Here is a 24805-nt window from a genome sequence, read left to right on the forward strand (position 1 = left end):
AGTGACATCATCAAAAGCGATGTGATCAAAGCTGGCGGATGGTTGTGTAACATCAAAGACCAGTGACTGGTCTACAAGGCCTATCATATTCGTGGGTATGTGTGATTTGAGTAGGAGGAGCTTTCTTGACTTTGCTGATGACCGAGTGGTGGAAAATTGAAATTAGAATTGTCCTTATTCAGCAGCCAATTGGAAATGGGCAATTGTAAAAAGTTGATTGGACGCTCCGTGAAAAGAAAGCAGTTTAAGGGACATGAAAGGAAATTGCCGGAGAGCGTGGAGTGGGGAGGAGTAAAATATATTGAATGAATTGATAGTAATTTGGGGCGTTGGGAAGATAAAACTCTCGGAAACAGGTGATTAGTCAATTCTTTGGCCGCAAATGATTCAGTAAAATTCTTTATTCTTTCTTTCTTTCTTTTTTTTAATTTCCTTTCTGTCAGAGTGGACATATAAAGGCGAATTCCAATTTTTTTTTTAAACGGGCATTTAGAACGATATTTTAAAGAGACATTATTGCGTTTTACCAAAATTAGGCGTTTAAGTGATAGCCACTATATTATTTTCATGAAAATGATGATGATGATATCATCATCATCATCATCATCATCATCATCATCATCATCATCATCATCATCATCATCATTATTATTATATTATTATTTATTATTATTATTATTATTATTATTATTATTTATTATTATTATTATTATTATTATTATTATTATTATTATTATTATTATTATAATTATTATTATATTATTATAATATTATTATATTATTATCGTCATTATTTATTATTATTATTATTATTATATTATTATTATTATTATTATTATTATTATTATTTATTATTATTATTATATAGTTTAGATCTATACAAACGTCAAAGGAATGTATATAACATATCTTTTCCTAAGAATTGTCAATTGCCATTACTAAAATCAGTTCGTTTTGATCATTTGATCAACAAACGGTGATTACGCATTTTTTTATTGCTGTCAAAAAGGATATTGCTGTACAGGTGAGCGGATATCTCAACAATGCTTCATTACAAAACGACTTTGATTATATATTTCTACTCTGTGAATACTGATGATTATTGAAGTATTTCTCATTTATTTGTATAAACTCAGATAACTATATAATTTTTGATTATATCGTTTCAAGTAATTAAAATTTCTGACCCATTTTTTATGGTTATTTCCTATAAAATCTAATCCCAAATGATCTACTAAAATTATATCAACAGGGTGTCCAGGGAAATCTAGCCTTAAAATTTCCTACCAAGTGGTGAAATTTCCTACCAGGTATTTTATCAATTCTTGCCATCCGCACAGTGTTCTATACGCTTAAAAAAGTAAATCCTACTAAAAATAGGCCTTACACAACAAATAAAGTATATAAAAAGGCACTACTACTATACCTGTATGTGTATCCACATCTGTTACTGTTATTAAAGCTTGGGGTCTAGCATATGTTGACTTCCACAGAAGAATGGCCACTAGCGACTAATATATTATACACTGCTCTATCGTTAATCAAATATTGTAAAAATAACTATGTACACTAAAACAGAACAAAAATAATACCAAATATTTACAATATATACAAGTCACTTTCATCCACCCTAAAGAGTTTTGAAGTGCTCCTCTTTCTCACTTATTTGAGAAGAAAGAACAGACAAGGCTTCTTTTTTTCCCTTGGAATCACGTCTCAGGGCATTGCTCTGGACTATTAAGTCATGTGCTGCCTTTGGACCAGCAGTTTCAGCCTTTTCGTTGAGATCATCCGCCCTCCTCAGTAGCAGGTCAATGTCTAGTTCCAGCCTTCTTTTCTTACTCTTCAACTCCTCTATCTCATCCATCTCTCTCTTTCTTTTATTCCTCTGAATCTTGGACAGCTCTGTTCTTTGCGGCCAAAGCCTCTGAATATCGATGCCATGCTCTGCTACATGAAGTGAGCATGTCCTTGGTAATAGAAATATCAGCCACCGTTTTCCCTTGAACGTGTTGACAAATTATTCTCCTTGCAACTAAAGTCTCCTCCATAAGGTTTTCAACCGTAACTTCCTTATTTATGGAGAAGCCTCTCTCTACTTGTGAATTCCCATGACTCAAAATGAGAACGATATTCAAAATTTTTCTTAACTCTGGTAGACCATGCAATCCTCCATGTTGGTGATAGTACTCATCTAGCCTCTCTGTTGATAAATATGGATTGGCCTTGACATTATCCTCCAGTGTAGTGAACTGGTACACAGCATCATCAACATCCCTAGCATCTACCCAGCCACATTGCTGCATGTGGTGAACAGTTCTCCTGAACATCTCTCTAGCTTTAAATCCATCTGAGGATATTGTGCAGGGGTCAAAACAAGATAGGTCGACAGCAAATGGGTATTTTAGTGGGCTCTTCTTAATCATTTTTGTGATGCATGCCTTCACCAATTTCTGAAAAGCCATCTTGAACTCCATAAGGCGAAGGTCAGAGACATGTTTACTTTCCTTCTTTTTCAAAAGAATTTGTTCAGCCTGGTACCCAACATCAATTTTCCTGTGAGGCTTATACTGAGAAGCATCAATGTCCTTTGGCAGAGGTAGGTCTGATGGAGACACCAAGGAAATCAGAAAATCTGGTTTAAGTATCAGACTGTAGAGTCGCTTCACAATGATGAACAGTTCTTTACACAAGAAGGGCACCAAGGGTTCCTCACTTTGAAACTTGACTAGAAATGGTCTCAAAATGTTTGCAACAAATACAAAGCTATGTAGTTTTGCTAACAGAAGCTTGTCACCTAATTGTTCAGACACAACCTTAAAACTTTTACATGAAGGCTCACACTCTTTCCTTTTTTTAACAGTAGCAAGGTACCTAGAAACAGAAGGAAATAATGCAATGGCTCTCTCTGCTGCTGGAACATTTTCTAGCCACCTGTGACCACAAAATTTTAGAGGGAGAATATACAAATCACTGGTAGAGATGAAATCTTCACGTCTGGCTGGAGAATCATGGAAAAGATAATATAAAGATTTGAGATAATTTGATAAGTCCCAGCCTGATTCAGATACACCATCCTTAAAACTATTATGTAGTGTATGGAGACCACATGATCCTATATTCAACAGAGTGTGTGCAGCTTTCTCTTGAAGAGTTGCAGAGAGATCCTTAAAAACTTTCCAATTTACATTGGGGCCATCCATGGACAATTGGACAAGTTTATGACAGCCAAGTTCGTCGATAACAATGGACAGCTGTTGAAGTATGTCTGATGCAGTTGCGTGGCCCAAAAAGTAAGAGTCAATGTATTTTGATTGAACTTGCCCATTAACATCAAGAAAGCGTAGATGCACGTCCAGTTGTTTTTTTTTTGGAGATCCTGATTGAGACTTTCATCAAACATAATAACAAATTTCTCAGCATTTTTAATATGTGACATGATACTGTTTTTAATTGCTGGGGCAATATCATAGACAGACAAATAACCAAGTTTTGTTCTGGAGCATTTAAATTTCTTGGCAATTTCGGAGTCTGGAAACATTTTTGTAAATAAGCATCCAATGTCATCTGAGCTGCGAGCACTATTGTGTGACGAAATTATATGAATGGTCCATAAAATTTCAGAGGCAAGCACGTCGTTAACTACTTTTTTAGTTAGCGTGGATTGCAGAGAGGAGTTTGAGTGGGGTGTAGATGAAGGAATAGCTGGTGCGGACGTGTAAGAGAGAATGGATTTTGATCCACTTTTACTTAGATGGTTTTTTTTATGTTTGTTAGATGCCATATGGCTGTCTAGAGCTTTAATACCAGACTGTCCTATCACAAATACTTGATTGCAAAGACAGCATGAAAATTTGTTGCTATCCGCCTTAACAGACACTAACCAGTCAGCATACTTAGAATCTTTAAGCCAATCAGGATTAAATTTACACTTCCCCATTGTTGAAGTCTATGAATCACACACTTGGTTAAAATTAAGTCACTTTTGAGACACACGTGGTCCAGAATCCAGGCAACAGAATTGTAGATCTATTTAGAGATACTTATCTAATCTCTAAGAATATAAGTCTATGATTATAACAATAGTTTAAAATCTAACCTAGACTATACTACACATATCACTGACACAAATAATATCGCCAATTAATTTGAAAAAATTAATTAAATGTCACAAAATATCTCAATTAAATTCCACACAAAAACTCAATCGAGAATAGGGGCCAAAATGACAATCAGACTAAGGTCTCATCTTCAAGATGCTGAAAACGAATGAAAGAACCAGCAAGGAGTGCACTCCACATTTTAAACAGAAGTCAAATAGGCTTGGGCGAGGTTGGGCAAACTATTATTAAATAGTGGAAAATATACAAGCTAACATCGATACTCTATATTGAAGTGACAATTAATAGAACAGTAAAGGAAGGTGCCCGAAACGTAAACAACAACAAGTTGCTAGTGATTTCCGTTAGGGACCGGAAAAATTTACGCACAATATAGGTCTCCCAATTTTGTAGTTTGAGTTGTAGGCAATACACTTTCAGTATTGAAAATATGTTTACATAAAATCTAACAGTTGCAGAAATAATATTATAAGGCTAAATTATTATGAAAACCAGGCTCCGAATAATTCTCGTTTTGTTCACACCAGCGGAGTAATTTGCTCTGGTCTAAAAATAGATAGACTGTAACTTTTGATAAATTTTAGAAAATTTTACCTTTTGTTCCATAAAATATCCATATCTAGACATTATTTGATGCATGATCGAGTATTTATGAATATGTGTTTCTTTTGCCACCTAACAGCCAAATTTTAAAGGTTATTTTTTTCTATTATTTACATTGGAACGTGAGCTGTCAAGACAGGAACATGTGGTTTGCCACGTGCTTCTCGACCTTTGTTTACGTTTGGGGCACCTTCCTTTACTGTTCTATAGTGAATTAATTGTATCGATTACGAGTATCGGAAGTAGTCGGCACAGCAAATCCAAATAATTAATTTGTGCCCAGCCGTCCTCCTTCGTACATTTTTAGTATCGCATTTTAGGTGAGAAATTTCTAATTTTTCTCATTTTGAGGAAAATTTCACCCTCGATCTCATTATTTCCGACATTTCCTACCAAGTATGAAATTTCCGACCAATTTCCGACTTTCCGACTTCCCTGGACACCCTGATCAAATAAAAGTATGTAGATCACTAGTTATGACTCTAAAATATCTTATTGCAACATCTAATAACATCTTTACTACGCCACTTTGAACTTGAGAAAAAAATCATCAAAATAGGAAAAATTGCTCAGTCGCCCTTTCGGCACAGGCCGTGACTCACCATCTGTTATGAACTAGCATACGGCAAAATTTACCTGTCGAACTAAAGTGAAAGCAGTAAACGGCTGTGAGAGAGAGAGAGAGGGGGGGGGGGAGTGAAAGAGAGAGAAAAAGAGAGAGAGGGGGGAGTGAGAGAGAGAGAGAGAGAGAGAGAGACACAGAGAGAGAGAGAGACAGAGAGAGAGAGACAGAGAGAGACGAGAAAAGATGGATGAGAGAGATTTCAAAAGCCACGAAGCAAGGCATTGTTACCTGAGCATACTTAGTTGTATTGTGATCCCCGTCATTGGACATTTTCAATGACGATGCATTCTCACTACCTGAGAGAGCGGAAGAAGACTTAGTTGTGGAATCTTGAGATGGTGATTTCAGGCCCAGCGCCACTAAAGAGGAGTCAAACTCCTCACTACGAACAATGCCACATATTTCCTCTATCATTGGTTGAAGCGTGTCTTTGTTGGTGATGACTTTAGCTAGAGACCACGACTAGGACAAAATTTTTAAACATAATATGAATAAATAACATTAATAAATAACATAGGACAAAATTTTTAAACATAATATGAATAAATAACATTAATAAATAACATAGGACAATTTTTTTTAAAAAATAATATAAATAACATTAATAAATAACATAGGACAAAATATTATAAAATAATATGAATAAATAGCATTTTTTTAAATAATATAAATAAAAAACGTTAAACAAATATAAACAATTCCACAGCTTTATCCTGCTCAATACACTTCACAATGAATCATTAATTCCCCCAACAGGCCTCATGTAACAATATTTCCATTACATAGAGTACATGTCCCCTGTTAGGCATTTTTTTTTTTTGCTGACAATCTTACAATATCCATAACTACCTGTTGCCAGGTACACATTCACACACCTGATCCAATGGGCTATGACGTGAAAACAGCCCACTTAAGGACAAATAACAATGAAAAAATGATGCAGACGTTTCAGATTTCCTCTTTTTTCAACAAAACAAAATGAATGAAGCACTAAAGACGAATTGGGGGTCCCAATAGCTAAGTTGGTAGAGCACTCGCTTCACATGTAAAGGGGTGCAGTCGAGATTTTTCTCTGATCCTCATGCCCTGTAGCTGGGTCTTACAGTTATAGATCTGGCAGAAAGTAATTTGCAAAAGACTAGCATCCTATCCAAAGGATGGCAAGCAATTTTCAGTTTCACGCTATAGAAACCGTGATAAACTCCAGCTCAAGGGACCAATGGCTCTGTAGGACAACTACTAAAGACGAATGAGAGATGCCTTAACAATGCATCCTCTCATCCGTCTTCAGTATCTCATTCAGTGTGTTTCATTGTTGGAGAGAGAAACAGATTGTTTTGGGGTTGTTTTTTGTTTGTTTTTAAGGGTTTTACGGCGCTTGCAACACATTTAGGTCATATCAGCACCAGTAAAAAGGAAGAAAACAGGATTGTAAAAAGTTTGTGAATTACAATTAAAGCACCCAAGAAAAGGAAAGACAAAAAGGGGAATTGGTTCAGATAGGAAGCAGATATAGATTCCAAGAGCACACTATCAAAGTACTTGGTTTGAGATCACTAAATGTCTCATCCAGACACAAGCACAGGTCCCCACCAAGAGGAACACACTCAATTGTTTACAAATCATACATATGTAAAAGGGAAAAAAATACAATGCAGAACAGAGAGATGATTTACAAGACAAAAATAATAGCATCTCCCAAAACTCTAACAAACATTCGACTGTTTCCCTCCCAGCCAGGGTATCTGGCCACAACCAGGACAATACCAAGTAACCTCATGACTCATTCCAAGACAAAGACAGAAAGAATGCTGGAAAACAGATATAGGGGGATAGAAAACACAATATGTGCCTCCCTGCCCACTATGGGAGGTCAGGAACCCCACCCAGAGAGAGAAAGAGAGAAAGCAAGCTGAAGCTAAGATCGACCAACACGCACTCACCACTTTGGCTGTGGCCATTTTGAAAAGATACTTCCATTCCTTCCAAGTGACTTTGTCATCCAGGGCAGCCGTGATTTCTTTCAAACGCATCATGAAGAATGGGAACTGGGAAGATGTTGAATAGAAGAAACATGAAAATACGCCGATGATGATGATGATGGCTATGGTGGTGGTGATGATGTTTATAATAATTATGGTGATGATGAATGATGTTGGGAGATTTGGCAAGTCTGCAGGTCGAACACAAATGATACCTTTCCATTTTCAAAGAGTCAAGAAAGGCACATTCATGTCAATTAGCAATAATGTTGAAAATGGTTAATTCAGCAGTTATAACTGCTATTATGGGGCAGCGTGGCTCAGTGGTACGGTCTTTGCTTTGTACCCAAAAGGTACTGAGTTCGACTACCCGCTTCATTTCTGGCCTTGAGCAAGTAACCTCGCCTTAGCTCATTTGCAGCGCTGCACTGCAGCTGATGCCTGGGTTATTCCAGTCCTCCCTTGGAATAGACCCTAAAGACAAATTTTCCCTTGAGGATGAATAAAGAGAATTTATTATTTATTATCATTTATTTATAAGTGGACAGATCATAGTGAAATCCTGGTTTCAATAAAAAAAGTTCAATATCGCCCTTCGACACTTTTAATTTAAATATGTACAAATACTGTAAATTCCCAACTCCACTTTGTAACCCAACCCAGTGTCAAATACAACAACAGTGATTGAAAACAACCACACAACTCCATTCGTCAAAACAATCATAAAAATAATTAGTAAAACACTTGCCTTTTCTATTGATGCTGTGCATTTAGATAAAATACTCACAACATCCACAAACCACCACACAAAACTATTTGTAATACTGAACGTTTAAAGTCTGAATGATAAAATTCAATAAGAAATAATCATAAAAATGGCTGGTTAAAAACAATAACAAAGAGCTGAGTGACACCAATTTCATACCATCTATACCACAAACGTACATACCATTGTTCTGTAAGAAAAAAATACAAGTAATCCCAACCTACCTCGTCTGATAAATGCACCAAGGCTTGAGACACATTCCGTACTTTGCCTGCTTCACTTTTCATGTTGAAATCATCCCTGAGATGTGAAAGTAAATAAATATCAAATAGGAATTTATTTGGTAAAATCATTATCTCTTACAATAATTACGATTGAATTCACCACTTTTTCTTTTTTTTTAAATATGAGTAAAGAAATCCAAATCTAAAGGAGAAAAAAATTTTAAAATACAGAAATTGGCTCAATACAGGACAAGAGAAATATGTATGTCAGAGCTGCCAACCCCATCTGATGAGAATGTGTACAATGGGACCTCAAAAGGGGGGAGATTTCATATAAATGTGTACAATCCTGAAATCGACGGAAAATAACCATTGTGAAACTAAGAAGATATAATTACATAAAGTCACACCACACAAGCTCAATTGCAGCAACAATGATGTTCCCAAGACTATAATCCAATCCTTTCAGAATTCTACCTCCCACCATGAAGATCATAATTGGTCAAAAAATATATGAATATCCACTTGGTCACCAAGGTTTCTCAAGGCTAGTAATAATATGAATTACAACTAAAGAAAACTGAAGTGACTCTGCACACTGAAAATGGGTACAATCTTGGGGAAATGTGTACAAGCGTACAATCACTGAAAATGCGTACAATTCCGCATTTTTTGCAGTAGGTTGGCAGCTCTGGTATGTATTTATAGCAATCAAGATCCAGAGGTATTTGTATATTGCCACCCCATGAAGGTGTTTACAATGGAGAGCCAAAATGAGTACGATTTTTTTTTTTTTTAATGCAAAGCAAAAACGATAACCTAGCGTTAATTCTGATAATGGGCAGTTAGATGATACTAGCAATGTTATAATCGTGGTTAGAGTGAGTGACAGCAGACATCAGTTCACTGTATTATTCTCATGGAGAGCAAAGAGCGAGCTTCAACTCCAACCATACACTTAACCGTCTAAAGTTTTTTTTTAAAAGGCTTAGAAGCCTTCTAAAAATAACGATTTAACTTTGAAAAATACGGAAGAAAAAAATGTCAGGACCAACAAACCTTTTTTGGCGTAGAAGATTAAAACTTGCAGTCGTTCTCTCGTGAAAATGTTTCAGCTTCTTTAATTCTTTTACATGTAAGGCCTAAAATTTCAAGAGGGGAAAAAAAAAAAAAATCATTTAGAAGCAATGACAAAGCATCAGTGGCTTGTCTTAAACAAATCCGGAAAATCAATCAAAAATTATATTTCTACTGGCTATTAGAATTTAATACACGGTGCATGCTTTTATTAACTTTAACAAAATTGGAATAATTAACTCTCTAGAGTTCATATGAATGGAAAATGGAATAAATTTGCTCAATTTCAACTATAATGAACTCGAGAGAGTTTTAACAATAAAACCAAAAACCTACTTTGAGAGCGTAGTAAATGTCTATCCAATATATGACAACAGTATTATATGGAAAACATTCTTTATCACATGTCATCATATAAAGAGTGAAACATTAATTACATAAAATGCATCAGGAAAGGAAAAAAACATTTTTTCAAAAAGATGAAAAAAAAAAAACCCACTTACATGTCTAAGCGTTCTTCCAAGAATAAACCCCCCTGAACTCTTCTTGTTTCCCTTGTTGTTGTTGTCTGTTTTCTCCCCTCCCTTACCAAAGAGCTTGTCATGACTAACACTGATGGCTTGCTCCAGCACAGCCTTTGTCTCATTGGCAAATCGGAACATGATATCTAAAATGGTCTCCATCTGTATAAAAACAAAGGAAAGCAGACTCATGAAATTACAAACACTCTCCTTGATGAAAAAGCCACTTTACCAATGAATATATATATAATATAAATCTCTTCTTTAAAATATTTTAACAAAGACGACTGGACCTCAGTTTGAAAAAAATATAAAAAGATCTGGCAGCATACCTGCCTACTTGAAAATGTCAAATTCAGTAAGAAATACAAAATTCATCAGTAATTAATGGTCAAATTTCAGTAATACTAAAGCAAACAAAAATAATGATAGATACACCCTTTTATATATGTAAAATAAACTTATGTTATATAGGCCTACTAATAATAATAATAATGCTATATGATATAATTATCTGAGAATTCATCATTTGAGAACAAGCCGAGGGGTTTCCGGGGTCACCAAACAAATTACCTCCGGGACAAGGTAAGAGGCAATGTTATTCCTCTGCTGTTGCGTCAAAGATTGCAAATGCGTCTTTATGGCTTTGAGAAGGGTTACCAGTTGTTTCAAGAAGATTGGGATTCTGATGATTGAAAATGAAATACTTACTATTACTCAAAAGATCTGAAGGCTCGAAATAAGAATCATTACAGTCAAAATAAGAGACTACAATGGAAACACTGCGGAAGATAAATATAAACATAAAGCAATGAAGAGAATAAAAATGGATGAAGAAAAGGAAAAATATTAGAAAATAAAATTAAAGAAAAAGAAACTTCAATTATTTTTTTTTTTGGTCTAAATCGTTCAACGATACAACAGAGCATTTTATGACTATGACATCATTATTCTCATTGACACTTTAAAATCATTTAAGTATCCATTTCTTGTCATCTAATTACCCCAACCTGTATAAAACCAAACACTTTAATATAAAAACATACTCAAAGCTGTCCAATTTGTCATGAACTGATCACATTACTCAATTGTGGGTAAAAAAGTTTTTAGTCTGATGATCAAGCAAATGAGGCGCTGTTTTACATATTTTCCATTAATTCGATTAAAAATTAAACAATGTCTTTACTAATTTTTTCTAATAGACTTATTAATAAAAATACACAGAACCATCCACCGGGATAAACTCCGGCCCAATAGGCAAATGGCGCTGAAGGACTTTTTACTATTCTTAATACATATTCCAAAGGTAATAACTGAGATGTCATCACAACCTATTCCACCATGAGACCCTTACCTGGACTTGATGTATTTCATAATTTCGTGTCTCTCTTCCCGAGACAACTCATGTTTTCTCTTGGCAAAAAGGTCACATAAAATCACTAGCTTGGCTGTGGCTGTAAGAAACAAAGAACGAGTTCAGATCAACCAGTTTCAACAATGAATATCTTTTTCAAGTAATCATTTTTTATCTATTTTAAAGCCCTTCAACATAAAAATATATACAGGAAAAAAAATTAATCATCCCTCACAGAAAAATTGCCACCCACATCTGTAAATGTCCCTCTTATAAAGGTCCCTAGCCGACTCACTGAAGAACAAGGACAGAAAGCAGACTTGCCAAAGTTAGTAGTTAGATAATGAAAAAGTGAGTAGGAAGAATTAGAAAGCATATAAAGTGTAAAAAGCATAGTGTACATCAATCTATGATAACACTAGAGAAGGCCACTCATCAGTGCAAGAAGTATTAAAAACTTTTTGAGCAGTACAGCGCAAGTTAAATTTTTGCCAACCAGCACAGAAATACCACTGGCAAATCTAAAAATTATAATTTTTTTTTTTTCACAGATTGACATAGAGGACTAATATTATTTTTTTAAATTAAGGGTAATTCTAACCCCCTTTGATTCAAATAATTTTTATTTCTAAATCTGATAGGGCATAATGACGGTACCCATTCAGATAGGGCATAATGACGGTACCCATTCAGATAGGGCATAATGACGGTACCCATTCTGATTGGTCATTTGACAACCCATTGCCAGATTCATTTGTGCACACCTACCTTTATTACTCAACCTTAACTTCCTTAACTCAACCTAATTCTTTCAGCGATCAGGAGACGCACAAGACCTGAACAATTCCCCCCCCTGTTTATGATCATTGATGGCTCAAAAGATTTCGTCTCAATCTTTGTTAATTTACACAATACAACGGCATAAAAAAGATGAGTACATGTTCGTAATAGCCTTTTTTCTCCATAAATATTGCAGGTTTTCCACTAGTATTTATAAATTACAGAATACAAAAAGTGTACTCCAGGGTTGCCAATTAAGGAGGCAAAAATTGACTGAACTTTGACACAAACGCATTGAGGGACCCATTTCTGAGTGCTGAATTTTCCGTTTAACAGGTGATTGGAAAATATACTGAGGGTTTATCTATAATATATTGAATTCCGTAAATATACAGAAAATTGGGAACCTTGGCATTCTCATCAAAATATTTACCTAGAGCCTCCTCCCTCATCGCCTGCCTGACAGTATAACACAGCTTGGCTGGATTTGCCCATACTGTGCCTTCTAAAATCACCACCCTCTCATCGTCGTCATCGTCCTCATCTTCATCATCACCACCTGTGCTGTTTTCATCTATAGAACGTCCGCCAAAGAGGTTGTTAATGCGATCTGTACATTTGTGCATATCTGATATCAAGGATTTGATCTCTGAAAATGAGTGGAAAAAATTGGGTAAAAGTGAGATGATTGAGAAAACAAGACTTAAATTTTCTATTCAAATCGTCAATGACCAAATTACTGTTACTAATTATGATGCTTTGTAAATCCATTACGGTCAACATTTAAAAGAGCTAAAAAGGGACACCCCAAATCGCACTTCCATCATGACCCAAAATGGCAGTGAGTTTGGACTATCTAGATTTAGAGCTATACTATCCATTTGCCTATTCCTTCTTTTAAATTACTGATCAAAAACTCAATCCAGGAACATGCAAGAGTCATTTCCTTACATGCAGACAGTCTAAATTTTCTATTAAATATTTTTACACTTGTTCTCTAGTTTGAACAGACTTGTCAATCAATATCCAATGGTTGACTTCCCTTTTACACCTATTACCCCAGAATAGACCAATCCTATTGATATTTTAAAAACTATTATTTTAAGAAAGACAACGATACAAAATCTATTTTATCAATAAATATGACAACATCCAGGATAAATCTGGCAAAAACCAAACATCCTTTGATAGCTCCAGACCAGTCTTGTCACAAATATAAATCATCCCTCATCCCTTGAAGGAGCCAAATTACAGGTGAAATTATCAATATCAAAAACAAATGTTACTTTTTGATAGGCCCTGTAAATTTTCTCATATTTACATATTTTAGAACATCATTTTTAAAAAATATACAATTTCCTACCAGTGTTTTATATTTTAAGGATTTACGGCACTTACAAAACTTTCAGGTCATTTCAGCACCATTATAAAGAAGAAAAAAAAAGTGATCCTTCAGAGCCATTGGGCCCATGGAGCCGGAGTTTATCCCGGTTTCTATAGAGTGAAACAGACGATAGCAATTGCTTGCTATCCTTTGGATAGGACGCTAGTCTGTCGCAAAGTACTTTCCACCAAATCTAACAGACTCAGTTACCCATTCACAGCTGGGTGGCCAGGGGGTCAGAAAAAAATCTCGTTATCAATCTTGGTCCCTTTGTGTGTGAAGCGAGTGCTCTATTAACTGAGCTATCAGGACCCTAAAAAGGAAGATGATCACGGAAAACGTGTAGATCTAAAGTTAAAAGCACCAAAAAAAAAATTTTTTTTTTTTAAATCAGAAAAGAGGACTGATACAAATAGGGAATAACAAAAATACCATCTCTCCGAGAAAAAAAAAAGGTACTATACATTTCACTGGTTCACTCCCAGGTTAGGATCCCCACCAGGACCAGGGAAAAATATAAATAAATGAGCAGTCTCCATCGAGAACAAAGACAGAGAACAACATGGAAAAAGAAAATCAGATATGGGGTATAAAAGACACTGCAAGTGACCTCTCTGCCCACCATGGACAATTTCATACTGACTGACAAGTCTAAAAGAATAAATAAGAGTCAAACAATGGCTAATAAATAATTTAGCATAAAACCTACGCTGAGTGAGAGCTGTGTTTTCTAGAAAGGTCTGGCACATCTGCCCCAATCTACTGAAGCCTGGCATCTTCCCAACCATCTTGGCACACCGCTGAGCCGTCGCTTCACTCAGACCTCGGGGCAGGCACTCGGCATACAGGAAGTACAGACTCAAACTGAGAACATCCTCTGGAAGGCCGGTCAGGGGTGGCACCTCTGCCTTCCAGTCCAGCTCTGGTGCACTCAGATGCAGGATTAGAGAGTGAACTTTGAACTGAAATGAAGTATTAGAAAATCGAGAAACTCCTAATTTGAGGGGATATGTAAATGAAGTGGGTATTTGTATTGATGAGAGTAAGAAGAGAGAAGATGAAAAGAAATACCAGAAGAGAGAGAAAAAAAAATCATTTTGAATTCTCCGGTACTTCTTTACATCTTTTATCTCTTCATATTTATATCACGAAGTATGTTGAGCACAATGAAACGAAACTGGAGCTAAAACAAAAAATTTGCATTTTTTAAAAAGTATTTTAAAAGAATGTATATCAATTTGTAGCAAGCCCTTTTAGGTCCATTATAGTTTCCCTGCAACTAAAGTGCACATATCTGCAGGCTTTATAACTCAACTGAACGCAACTATGGGCTCATTCTTGTAATGGGCAATATTTTGCTTTTCCATTTCAAACATTAGTACACATCACATGCATCTCATAACAAAACAATTTGCTGGGAAAAGCAATTCAAAATTTTCAATAAACAGACAATACTATATAGATAGCAACCTGCAACGGACAACAAGAAATCATCATTAGTTTTTTTTTTCATTTTTAAAATCAGAATTTCCAGATAATATAAAAGTGAAATTGAACATTTATATAATGTAATATCCGCTAAACGTGCTCAAAGCACTTCACAAGTGGTCCCTAATTAACAGCAACACTTGACATGTAGGATGAGACACAATGCTGTTGAGCAATATTACATTTTTTAATCAGGACATGTTACACCTGACTTCAGTGAGGGAATGTGAACAAAGAGACTTCTACTACGTACTCAATTTTGTGCTGCACAAAGCGGGACTCACTGGACCTTCCAATCCAAAGGCAAGTGTCATATCTAGATCGTACTGCCGCACAAGAAGAACAAAAATATTATCTGATAAAGACGATTTCAACTCTTCCCGTGTTACACCTTACAGTCAGAAAAGAAATCCAATATGGCCATTTTATCTTTAATTCTTTTGTTCTTATGTGCGGCTATGTGGTCTAGTGGTATGACACTCGCTTTCGGATCGGAAGGTCCTGGGTTCGAGCCTCGCGCTCGGCTCATAGTTGAGTCCTTGGAAAAGGCTCTTTACTCACATTCTCTCACCGTACTCAGGTGTAAAATGAGTACCTGGCCATTAACAGCGTTGTCTTTGTCCGAAAAATTGTAATATCGCCTAACAGGCATAATGTCATGTCCTACATGTTAAATGTTGCTGTTGACCAGGGACCCTTTGTAAAGCGCTTTGAGCATGTTTAGTGGAAATTGCGCTATATAAAAGCTCAATCTTTTTTTTTTCACTTTTAATGTGGGAATGTGACATTCACTATGAAGAATATAACATGTTCATGATTTATCTACATAGGTGGAGATTCCATACTGCAAGTCCCTCGACATAAATTACTTTACCTCTTTCCCAGAGTCGGCTTTGATGACGACATCTGAAAAGAAACCCTGATCCAAGGCACTAAGTAGAGAATATGTGCATTCATCTTTCTTCAAACTCTTGGCAACCTGGACAATCAAAGGGGGATAAATGGTACAATTCCATCATATGAAAACATTAAAACATAGAAATAGTATGATACTTATTACTGAATCAAGTATAACATTTTATCATTTTTAATTACAAACAATAAAATTGTATATATGTGTTATTTCATTTGTATTGAATACATAGAATATATTTATGTATTGAAACTATTTAATGACAGGTTAAGGCATGGCTGGAAAAAAAAATACAGTAAAAAACAAACAAAAAACAAAAAAAATGACATAGATGATGAATCAAAAATGAATGATGTTGACAGGAATCACCCATGTTGTCCAAATTGAGCAACTTGGGGGTTAATATTCTTGCCCAAGGAAAAAAAAAATAGCCTGAAGCGTTGCTCGAACCCAAGACCTTTAGGGTCACAGTGCAGAGCCTTAAGGACTAGGTCACATCACCCCCCCCCCCCCCCCCCCACCCCCCCACCACAATGGTGAAAAGGCTCACTTTCAATCCATATGAATACATTGCTTAAATTCTTTTTATATATAGAGATGAGGATCTATGACCAATCCGACACTTACCCTCTGACATTGTAGCATACAACATTTTTCATAGGTCAATAGCATGAGATCGTCTGAAATGTCCACCTGGATAATAAATCAAAAGAGATCATCTTATCAGGCATTTCAATAATCCCATGAAAAAAAATACAACATTAATAATAATAATCATCATCTAGTCAGCTGATCCTGCGTAGGGCGTTGCTTCCAGAACTTTCTTGCGAAACAGATTACGGTTTTCCGCCAGTCTACTTGCTTGAGTTGCTGTCATTCAATAATAATAATAATAATAATAATAATAACGATCATTACCACCAATCAAGTGGGTGCCTGCAGATGACGAATAAATAAAACACTCAATATTCAAGAAACAATGTTGATTTTTTAAAATCATTGCTAAATTATAATCGTTCTATGATCTTTTATAAACATCTAAATACATTAAGGCACAACCTAATTTCGCTGGCCTGCTAAACAAACATTGTTTTCAAAATAGGGATCCATCCTATCCTGATGTTTGTTTTAAAAAGAATCTAATAGGTAAAAAGCAACACTTTACTCTGAACTCCACAATATGTCCAGCATAAGTCCCTGTAAATTTGAGGATGGCAGGTTCACCTCCTGCAGCTGGACACACCTGTAAACAAGCAAATGGGATAGTACTGAAATAAATGCATTTTTAAAAATTTAATATATAAAAACATTTCTCCCTTTAAATATCGTAAATACTGATAGAATCCCACAAATGTAGATGGTTCGCTGTTAATGAAAGAAAGCATATCATTCCTTGAAGCATATGCAAGCTATATAAATAATATTGTCAGACCATAAGTATAAAATGAAAACCAGTTTTTGGATGGAAATAGTCCATTGACGAAATCTGAACATTTGCTCCTAAATTGGAACATTGGATACAATTTGGATATCTTTGAACTCGTATTAATTAGGAAAGAATATAACCATCTGATCGAAATAACTTAATACAAAATATGAATACTTCTAAATACTATCACACATAGGAGGATTTTGCTTTGCATATATGCAAAGAAACTCAATATAGCAACAATAGTAATAATAATAAAAATAATTTTATCTAAGGCGCCTTACCACTTATCTTAACAGATTCGGTTACCTAACTAGCATAAGTCATTAAAACATACATGAAAAAGCTAAAAAAAACAAAGACAAAAGTAAGAAATGTACGATACTTTACCACTTCTCAACTCTCAAACGCATTTCTGAATGATAATTACCTCATAAGTCTCACAGTTGAAAAACGGTAAATGCTCAGCCGCATCGGGGACCTCCCATGACACATCCCCATTTTCATCCAATATGAACTCAGTCCTGAAATAAAATACATATAAAATCAGCTCAATTCAAACCAAAATCTAAAAACCCTTGTACCGAAAAAGATTTCACACATAGCCAAAACTTCTGCCTGCTCAAAAATTTATAAAATTTGTAGTTTTTAAGAGATAAAAATTGTAGTCGCAAAAGTTAACTATATAGATCACCAGTTTACATTCACAAGGAATAAATGACAAATCAAAATCCTTGAAATTATGTAGTCTAGCATCAACTTTCATTTTCAATAAGTTTTAATGACTATGAGATGCTCATGAAGTTCTGAAAATGGAACTAATAGTTCGTAATTCTACGAATTTTTCGTAGTAGTAGTAGGAGGTCTGGGTTGGTTGACTCGATAAAAATTTAGTAAAATCTCTCTATAGACATACAATCTGAGTGGATGGATTTTTAAAAAAATAATAAATTAAGAATTTGAAAGAAAGAAAAAATCTTACCCTTCGATGCCAGTAATCTCTACAACTCCAGCTAAAGATACGCATTCAATTATCTGAAAAGGGGAAATTGTAAATATCAGTGATAACAGAGGAAAGGGATGAATTTTTACTGATTGTCTTCCAGCATCCAGGTCGACCAAATGGACAATTGAAACTTGAAACTGTAGAATCATTCAGACTTGCCATTTACACCATATGAATATTTGAAGAGAAAAATACCAGTGTCGTGTATAGATTCCAGATCAAGAGTAGAACATTGCCAAGGATCTTGACAATTGACAAATCATCAATTGCAAGGTCTGTGTCAGTATGTCAACAATAATTATTAACACACTGCCACACGAGTAACGTTAGTGTCACAAAGTGATGTTATTGCCACTCTTCTATCCCTGTCATTTTATCTTCTTCTTTTCCTCTCTCTCTCTCTCTCTTGTTATTAATAATAATAATACTCTCGTTTTCTCTTTTACACACACACACAATTTTCTTTCTTTCTCGCTTTCAGTTTCTTTTCTCTCTCTCTCTCTCTCTCTCTCTCTCTCCTCTTTTTGCCTCAGACCATGCCAGTTGGTAAATCGTCAACTCTTTACTGCCATAGAGTATGGAGTAATAATTAAATATTAGTACTCTCATTTCTCTTTCTCTCTCATGTTTCTCCTCTATCTTTCATTTACTCCTTTTCTTATAACTCTCTCTCAATCATATCTCCCTTTTTTTGTCATGGACCAGTGGATAAATCGTCAACTATTTACTATTAACTACCACGGTCTGATGTTGCACACATCTTTTATGTGAATTGTTCCATATTATGACGATGCCCAATATTCTTTCCTCTAAATCAAAAGAAATCCAAACCTACTTGTTTTACATAAATATATCAGTATCAGGCATTATTTATACCTGACAGGGATTTGCCATTTCCTCATTCTTGTTTGCTTTTTTTCCCTGCTGAAACTGATGTTTGGAACCAAAAACAACAGTAAATTTCGTTTTGATATTCTAAATCGTCTTGGAATTTCTTGAAGACACATAATAATTGAAAGGAAGTGTCAATTGCCAAGGAGTGAGTCCTTGGTAGTTGACTGTTCATCAACTGCCAAGGAGTCAAATTGGAACTCTTCAGCTGCATGTGGTGATTTCAGTCCAGCCTCGATTTGCGCGAATATGAATCTCGAATCATGTCACTTTCCACTTTCTTCCATTCACTCATCCCTTGTCAATCATTGTGGAAAGGATTGGAAGGGATTACACTTGTTGGCATTTGTTTTTAATCTTTATGTCTTTTCACAAATTCCAAGATGAGTTAAAATAATGTCGAAACAACAATTTCTGTTGATTTCAGATTAAGCAGAAAAAAAACAAGGACAAAGTGGCAAATCCCTGCCATGAAGTCCTAGATTAAAAAAGAAAAGTAAGATTTCCTTTATTTAAAGGAAATATACTGCACATCGTCTTAATAAGGAACAATTAACGTAAAACATTTGTGCAACAAGATCAATCTGTGGCAGTTAATAGTAAATAATTGACAATCTACCAACTGGCAAGGTCTGTGACAAAAAGAGGAAATATGAGAGAGAGAGAGAGAGAGAGAGAGAGAGAGAGAGAGAGAGAGAGAGAGAGAGAGAGAGAGAGAGAGAGAGAGAGAGAGAGAGAGAGAGGAGGAAATGACAGAGAAATACACACTCACACAGAGGAAAAAATGGCAGAGGGAAGAGAGAAAATGACAGAGAGAGTGTGTGAGAGAGAAAGAAGAGTAAAAGAGAGTATTAAATTAATATTAATTATAATAACATCACTCTGTGGCAATATATCACTTCGTCTTGACACTAAAAGGTACTCCGTGGCAGTTAAAAGTACACTACACATGCATGCATACTTGATGGAACTGACACGGTCCTTGGCAATTGACGATTTGACAATTGTCAAGGTGCTTGATTGGCAATTGACGCTACCTAATTGAAAACAAATGCAGACAAGTGTAGACTCAAACCTTTTCACGATTGACAACGAATGAATGATTCTTGTTCTTCTTCTACTTCTTCCTTTGATTTTGATTGCCCACAATTAGATACTTTGGTAAACGTCCATTTGGCCCTCCAGCAGGGAGCCGATAAATGGGCTAGTGGCTGTGACCCGATTTTTTTTATTTTTGAGTGATGGGTCTCAGAAAAAGTTCCATAGATTTTTTGTTTATGGGTGGATTTTAATGATTGATGTCTTATTTTCTTCAGGAGAAATTACTCTATCGTTTGGTGTAGTTTATTTTAAAATCAATGACAATTTAGTATAACTTTTGATTATGGATATAATAGGGTATAATTTAGCTTTGGATAATTAAAAGATTAGAACTTGGTAAATCAAAATTTCATGCTGGCTCGTTTATTTAACATCTTAACTTTTATATAAAATTCAATTCAGGGCAAAGTTGTATACCGCATCCATGAAATTCGTTCCAGCAAAATCCTTACTCAAATATTAGCGGCCATTTTAGACCAGTTTTGAAATCCAAATGGTGGTTACTACCGGAAATGCAACACTTTTCAGGTCACAAAGTCCGTCGGTAAATAACAAAGGCAAATAGAAGACCATTTTTCAGCCTTTAAACTAACATAACTTTTCTTCTGCTTATCTGATTTTCACAATTTTGGTATCATTAGAATCGTGTTGAAAAGCACTTTAAAATGATATAGGTTTCATTGAGCTCAATCCAATTTGAATTTTTTACCAAAGTACCTACCACAATCAACTGGTTGATTATTATGGCAAATATGAAACTGCTTGGACGATAGGGTGTTTGTTTTTCCTATTAGGTATAGCTAAAGGTACTAGGTTTTATTTTTTCTTAGGGTTAGAGTTAGTTGAGGAAATATCTGAGTTGTTTCCCTTCTTAGCACTAGGACTAGGACTAGGAGCATTCGGAAGGCCTCCCACCGACCTAGTCCTAGGCCTAGGCTCTGCTCTTCAACTTCATCGAAAAGTTTGCGTTCTCAATATTATAACAGCAAACTGAGCCATAGTCACAAGGATCAGCAGAGCTTTTTGTCTCTTGCTTGTACTGGTGAGGGAGGTTGGCGTGGTGGCTTAGACATGGGACTGGTAGGACTTGGGAACCAGGGCCAGTCTCTCAGACTTCAGTTTCAGTGAGGCGGGAATTGTCAGATTCGTTCACTACCTTAGCCAAGGTTCTCTTTAAAATGGTAACGATTGTGTGATTTTCTGAAATAACCTCAGTAAAAGCAGATTAACCCAATGCATGAACAGAATTGTTCATGCCTACAATTTGAGCTAGAAACAATACCTTCCAAGTTCCATAAAACTGGCTATCCTCAGAGGCTGCCATTTTGTTTGTCGTTTGGCTTGGCTCTCATTGGCTTGGGTAAGGGACTGTTTACACCCTTGAGGATTTAAGTATGGGTAGCGGCGAATAATCGACTACTGGAAATCTCTACAATTAAAAAAAACAATTACAGATCAAATAAGTCTTTTCTGGTCCTCGTGCTAACTTTTCTTCTTTTTTTTCTTTTTTTCTTATCTGTTTTTTTTTTTTTTTTTTTTTTTTTGGTTCTTTGTTTGTTTTTATATTTCAGCGCAATTTTGTATGGCTTACCCATTTACCCATTTTCAGACTGTTGTGTCAGGTCCTTCCTCAAGTCACTTGAATGGAAACCATTGAAAAACCAAGGCAATGTGTTCCGTATTGTAATATTAATAATAAATAGCATTTCTATAGCTCATAACCATGACGAGGTCGTGCTCTATTCACTTCACATTGGAACTATTTCATTAAATCATTTGTATTAATAATCTAACAACACACATACTGTCAAATTACACATACAAATAAAACCAAGTAGTTAAATATTTTATTAAATCATTTGTAACAATAATCAAACAACACACATACCTACTGTCAATTTACACATACTAATAAAACCAAGTTGTGCATTGCAATAAAAGGCTCTATGCAAGATATTTCTCATAATATAAACGATGTTTCAATCCAGATTTAAAAGTGGTGATGTTTGGTGCATCTCTTACAGTTTTGGGGAGAGAATTCCAAACTTTAGGGATTGAATTATAAAATGACCTCTCTCCATACGTGTTCAATCGTGGTTTATAAAAACAGCAGAGTCTAGTGGTATCCGTTTGTAAACGGAGTTCTTCTTCTTCTTCTTCTTCGTTCCTCTGATGGACATCTATGGCTTCAGTCCGATATCTGCTATGAAGTCTGTGGTCCGCTTTAGGTCCTCAGCCTCGCCATAGAGCTTTGTGTTGAGTGTTGTAGGGGTGACCCAGTGGTTCGAACGTTGCACGTTGTATAATGGGCAATCCATAAGCACATGTAAAGTGGTTTCATGGTCGGTTCCACATGGGCAATAAGGGGTTGTTCCAATACCTAGCTTTGTAAACATATGTCCTCTTAGTCTATTGTGTCCTGTTCGGAGGCGGAATAGAGTGACTTGGCTACTTCGCTGAATGGCATGGATTGGATCCTGCTTGTTGTGTTCCAGGTGTGTGTCATTCCTTTCTTTGTCTATTTTTAACTTTATTATTTTCTTTTGCTGATGGTAAGTGATTGACGACTTCGGTTGTTCCTTTTGGGCTCCTTCTTTGGCCAGTTGATCGGCAATTTCATTTCCATATATACCTACATGACTTGGAATCCACTGCAGCACAATTTTTCCTGTTTTATCAGATAAGCCCTCAAGGGCCTCCACAGTGTGTGCGGCTTCAGAGTCCTGGTAATTTTCAATAGACCGGAGAGCATCATCAGAGTCTGTCAAGTAAACCACATTTTTCCCGTATAGTCTGTGATCTCTGGATAGTTCTTTTGTTGCATTGAGGATGGCTTTTTCTTCAGTTTTAGTACTTGTGCACATTGAACCCACTGATACAGATATTTTTGTTTCTGTTTTATCTGTCCAGTGTATGAGTGCACCAGCACCTCCATTCATGAGGGGGCCGGAAACTGAGCCATCTGTATAAACTCTTATCCAGTTGGTCATTGGGTACTTTTTATCGATCATCTTTAGGGTTTGAGCATTGTCATTATTGCTTCGAATGTTTTTCTTGTTGATGGTTATGGATTTTTGTTTCTTTTTCCACGGTGGTGGTTTGAGATTTGGGACAATGATTTGGGCAATATCTTCCTTTGGTGTCACTTTATATTTGCTCTCTAGTTTTTGTCCCAAGGCGATGAAGTTTTCCCTTTTGAGTCGATTCTCTTTCTTTTCCATTGTACTTGGATGCAGTGGTTGGGATTCCATGAATTTTATCTTTGAGAATTGTGTCATTATTTTTAAATTTCGTTGTTCTTTGAGAGGTTTTATTCCTGTGTGGGTTTCCATCTTGTGAATTGGTGTTGTTTTCATTGCTCCAGTGATCACGCGTAGGCATTGGTTTTGGACTTTTTCAACCTTTTGAAATTGAGCCTGTGAGCACGTTCCCCATGCCGATATGGCATAGTCTATTGCAGGTCTTACATATCCAAGATATGTCTTCTTCAGGACTTTTGAGTTTGCTCCCCATTGCGTTCCAGCAAGTTTTCGGAGAAGCTGCATTCTCTTGTACCCTTTCTGTTGACTTTCATCTATTTGATGTTTCCAAGTGAGTCGAGGGTCAAATTTCACTCCTAAATACTTAGGCATAAGGTCTTCTCTCAGAATCTTTCCATCCAAAGTTAATCGCATAGATTGCTTTTTGGTTGATAAGCTGAATGTTGTGTATGTGGTTTTATCAGCATTTACTCTCATACCCCAGTCTTTTGTCCATTTGCTCAAAGCATCAAGAGTCATCTGTATCCTGGCCTTTGCGGTACCAATATTTCTTTCAGTGCATATCAGTGCAAGGTCATCTGCATACATGGCTGCTTTTACTCCTCTGCATTTGGTTTCGCAGATGTCATTGATAAAAACGACAAAGAGGGTTGGTGAGAGAACCCCGCCTTGTGGTACTCCATTTGTCATGTTCGTTAGCTTGCTTTTAGAGTTTTGAGATTGGACTCTTGCTTTTCGATTTGTGAGGTAATCTTTAATCCATGCAAACATGTTGTGTGAAACGTTGGCTTTCTTAAGTTTGAGAAGTAGTCCTTTTGTCCAGACTTTGTCAAATGCCTTTTCCATATCCACCCAAACTGTGACTGTGTGTTTTTTTTCTTGGTAACCATTTTCGATCAGCTGCGAGATGTATGTTATCTGGTCCTCTGTGCAGCGAAATTGTCTGAAACCAGCCTGTTCATCTGATATCAACTTATTGCTTTCTAAATACCATTGGAGACGGCGATTAACAATTCTCTCCATCAGTTTACCCAAGCAGCTTGTCAAACTTATTGGTCGGTAACTTTCGGGTTTATTTTTTTGGCTTGCCATCCTTCTTTATTGGTATCATGGTTGCCTGTTTCCATTTGAGCGGAAGTTTACCCTGTTTCCAACTTGCATTGAACAGTTGTTTCATTTTCCTCTTTGTGAGGGTTCCTAGGTGTTTCAACATGTCATTAGTAACATCATCTGGACCTGGTGATTTGTTCGTTTTTAGAGATTTCAAGGCAATTTCTATT

General features: G+C 35.9%; 1 protein-coding gene across 2 annotated transcripts in view; it reads right to left on the reverse strand.

Moving 5' to 3' along the window:
• LOC144972317 (uncharacterized) overlaps positions 1–21723 on the reverse strand; it is a 36711-nt gene extending 14988 nt beyond the window's left edge. For both annotated transcript variants that reach the window (XR_013645340.1, XM_078913410.1), the window contains exons 1-15: positions 21548–21723; positions 18250–18302; positions 17698–17791; positions 17004–17081; positions 16466–16531; positions 15800–15904; positions 14147–14399; positions 12487–12702; positions 11274–11373; positions 10493–10604; positions 9902–10081; positions 9381–9463; positions 8322–8397; positions 7293–7397; positions 5578–5811 (exon numbers count right to left, since the gene is read on the reverse strand). Coding sequence is in view for 1 of the 2 variants with exons in the window: in XM_078913410.1 (XP_078769536.1) it covers positions 5578–5811; positions 7293–7397; positions 8322–8397; positions 9381–9463; positions 9902–10081; positions 10493–10604; positions 11274–11373; positions 12487–12702; positions 14147–14399; positions 15800–15904; positions 16466–16531; positions 17004–17081; positions 17698–17791; positions 18250–18302; positions 21548–21589 (1797 nt within the window). In the remaining variant the exon portion in view is untranslated. The remainder of the gene's footprint in view (positions 1–5577; positions 5812–7292; positions 7398–8321; positions 8398–9380; positions 9464–9901; positions 10082–10492; positions 10605–11273; positions 11374–12486; positions 12703–14146; positions 14400–15799; positions 15905–16465; positions 16532–17003; positions 17082–17697; positions 17792–18249; positions 18303–21547) is intronic.
• Between the last annotated feature and the right edge of the window lie 3082 nt (positions 21724–24805).

The sequence above is a fragment of the Berghia stephanieae genome, chromosome 5 (assembly GCF_034508935.2).
Source record: "Berghia stephanieae isolate SIO BIC M18660-M18661 chromosome 5, UCSD_Bste_1.3, whole genome shotgun sequence".
In the NCBI taxonomy this organism is placed as follows: Eukaryota; Metazoa; Mollusca; class Gastropoda; order Nudibranchia; family Aeolidiidae; genus Berghia; species Berghia stephanieae.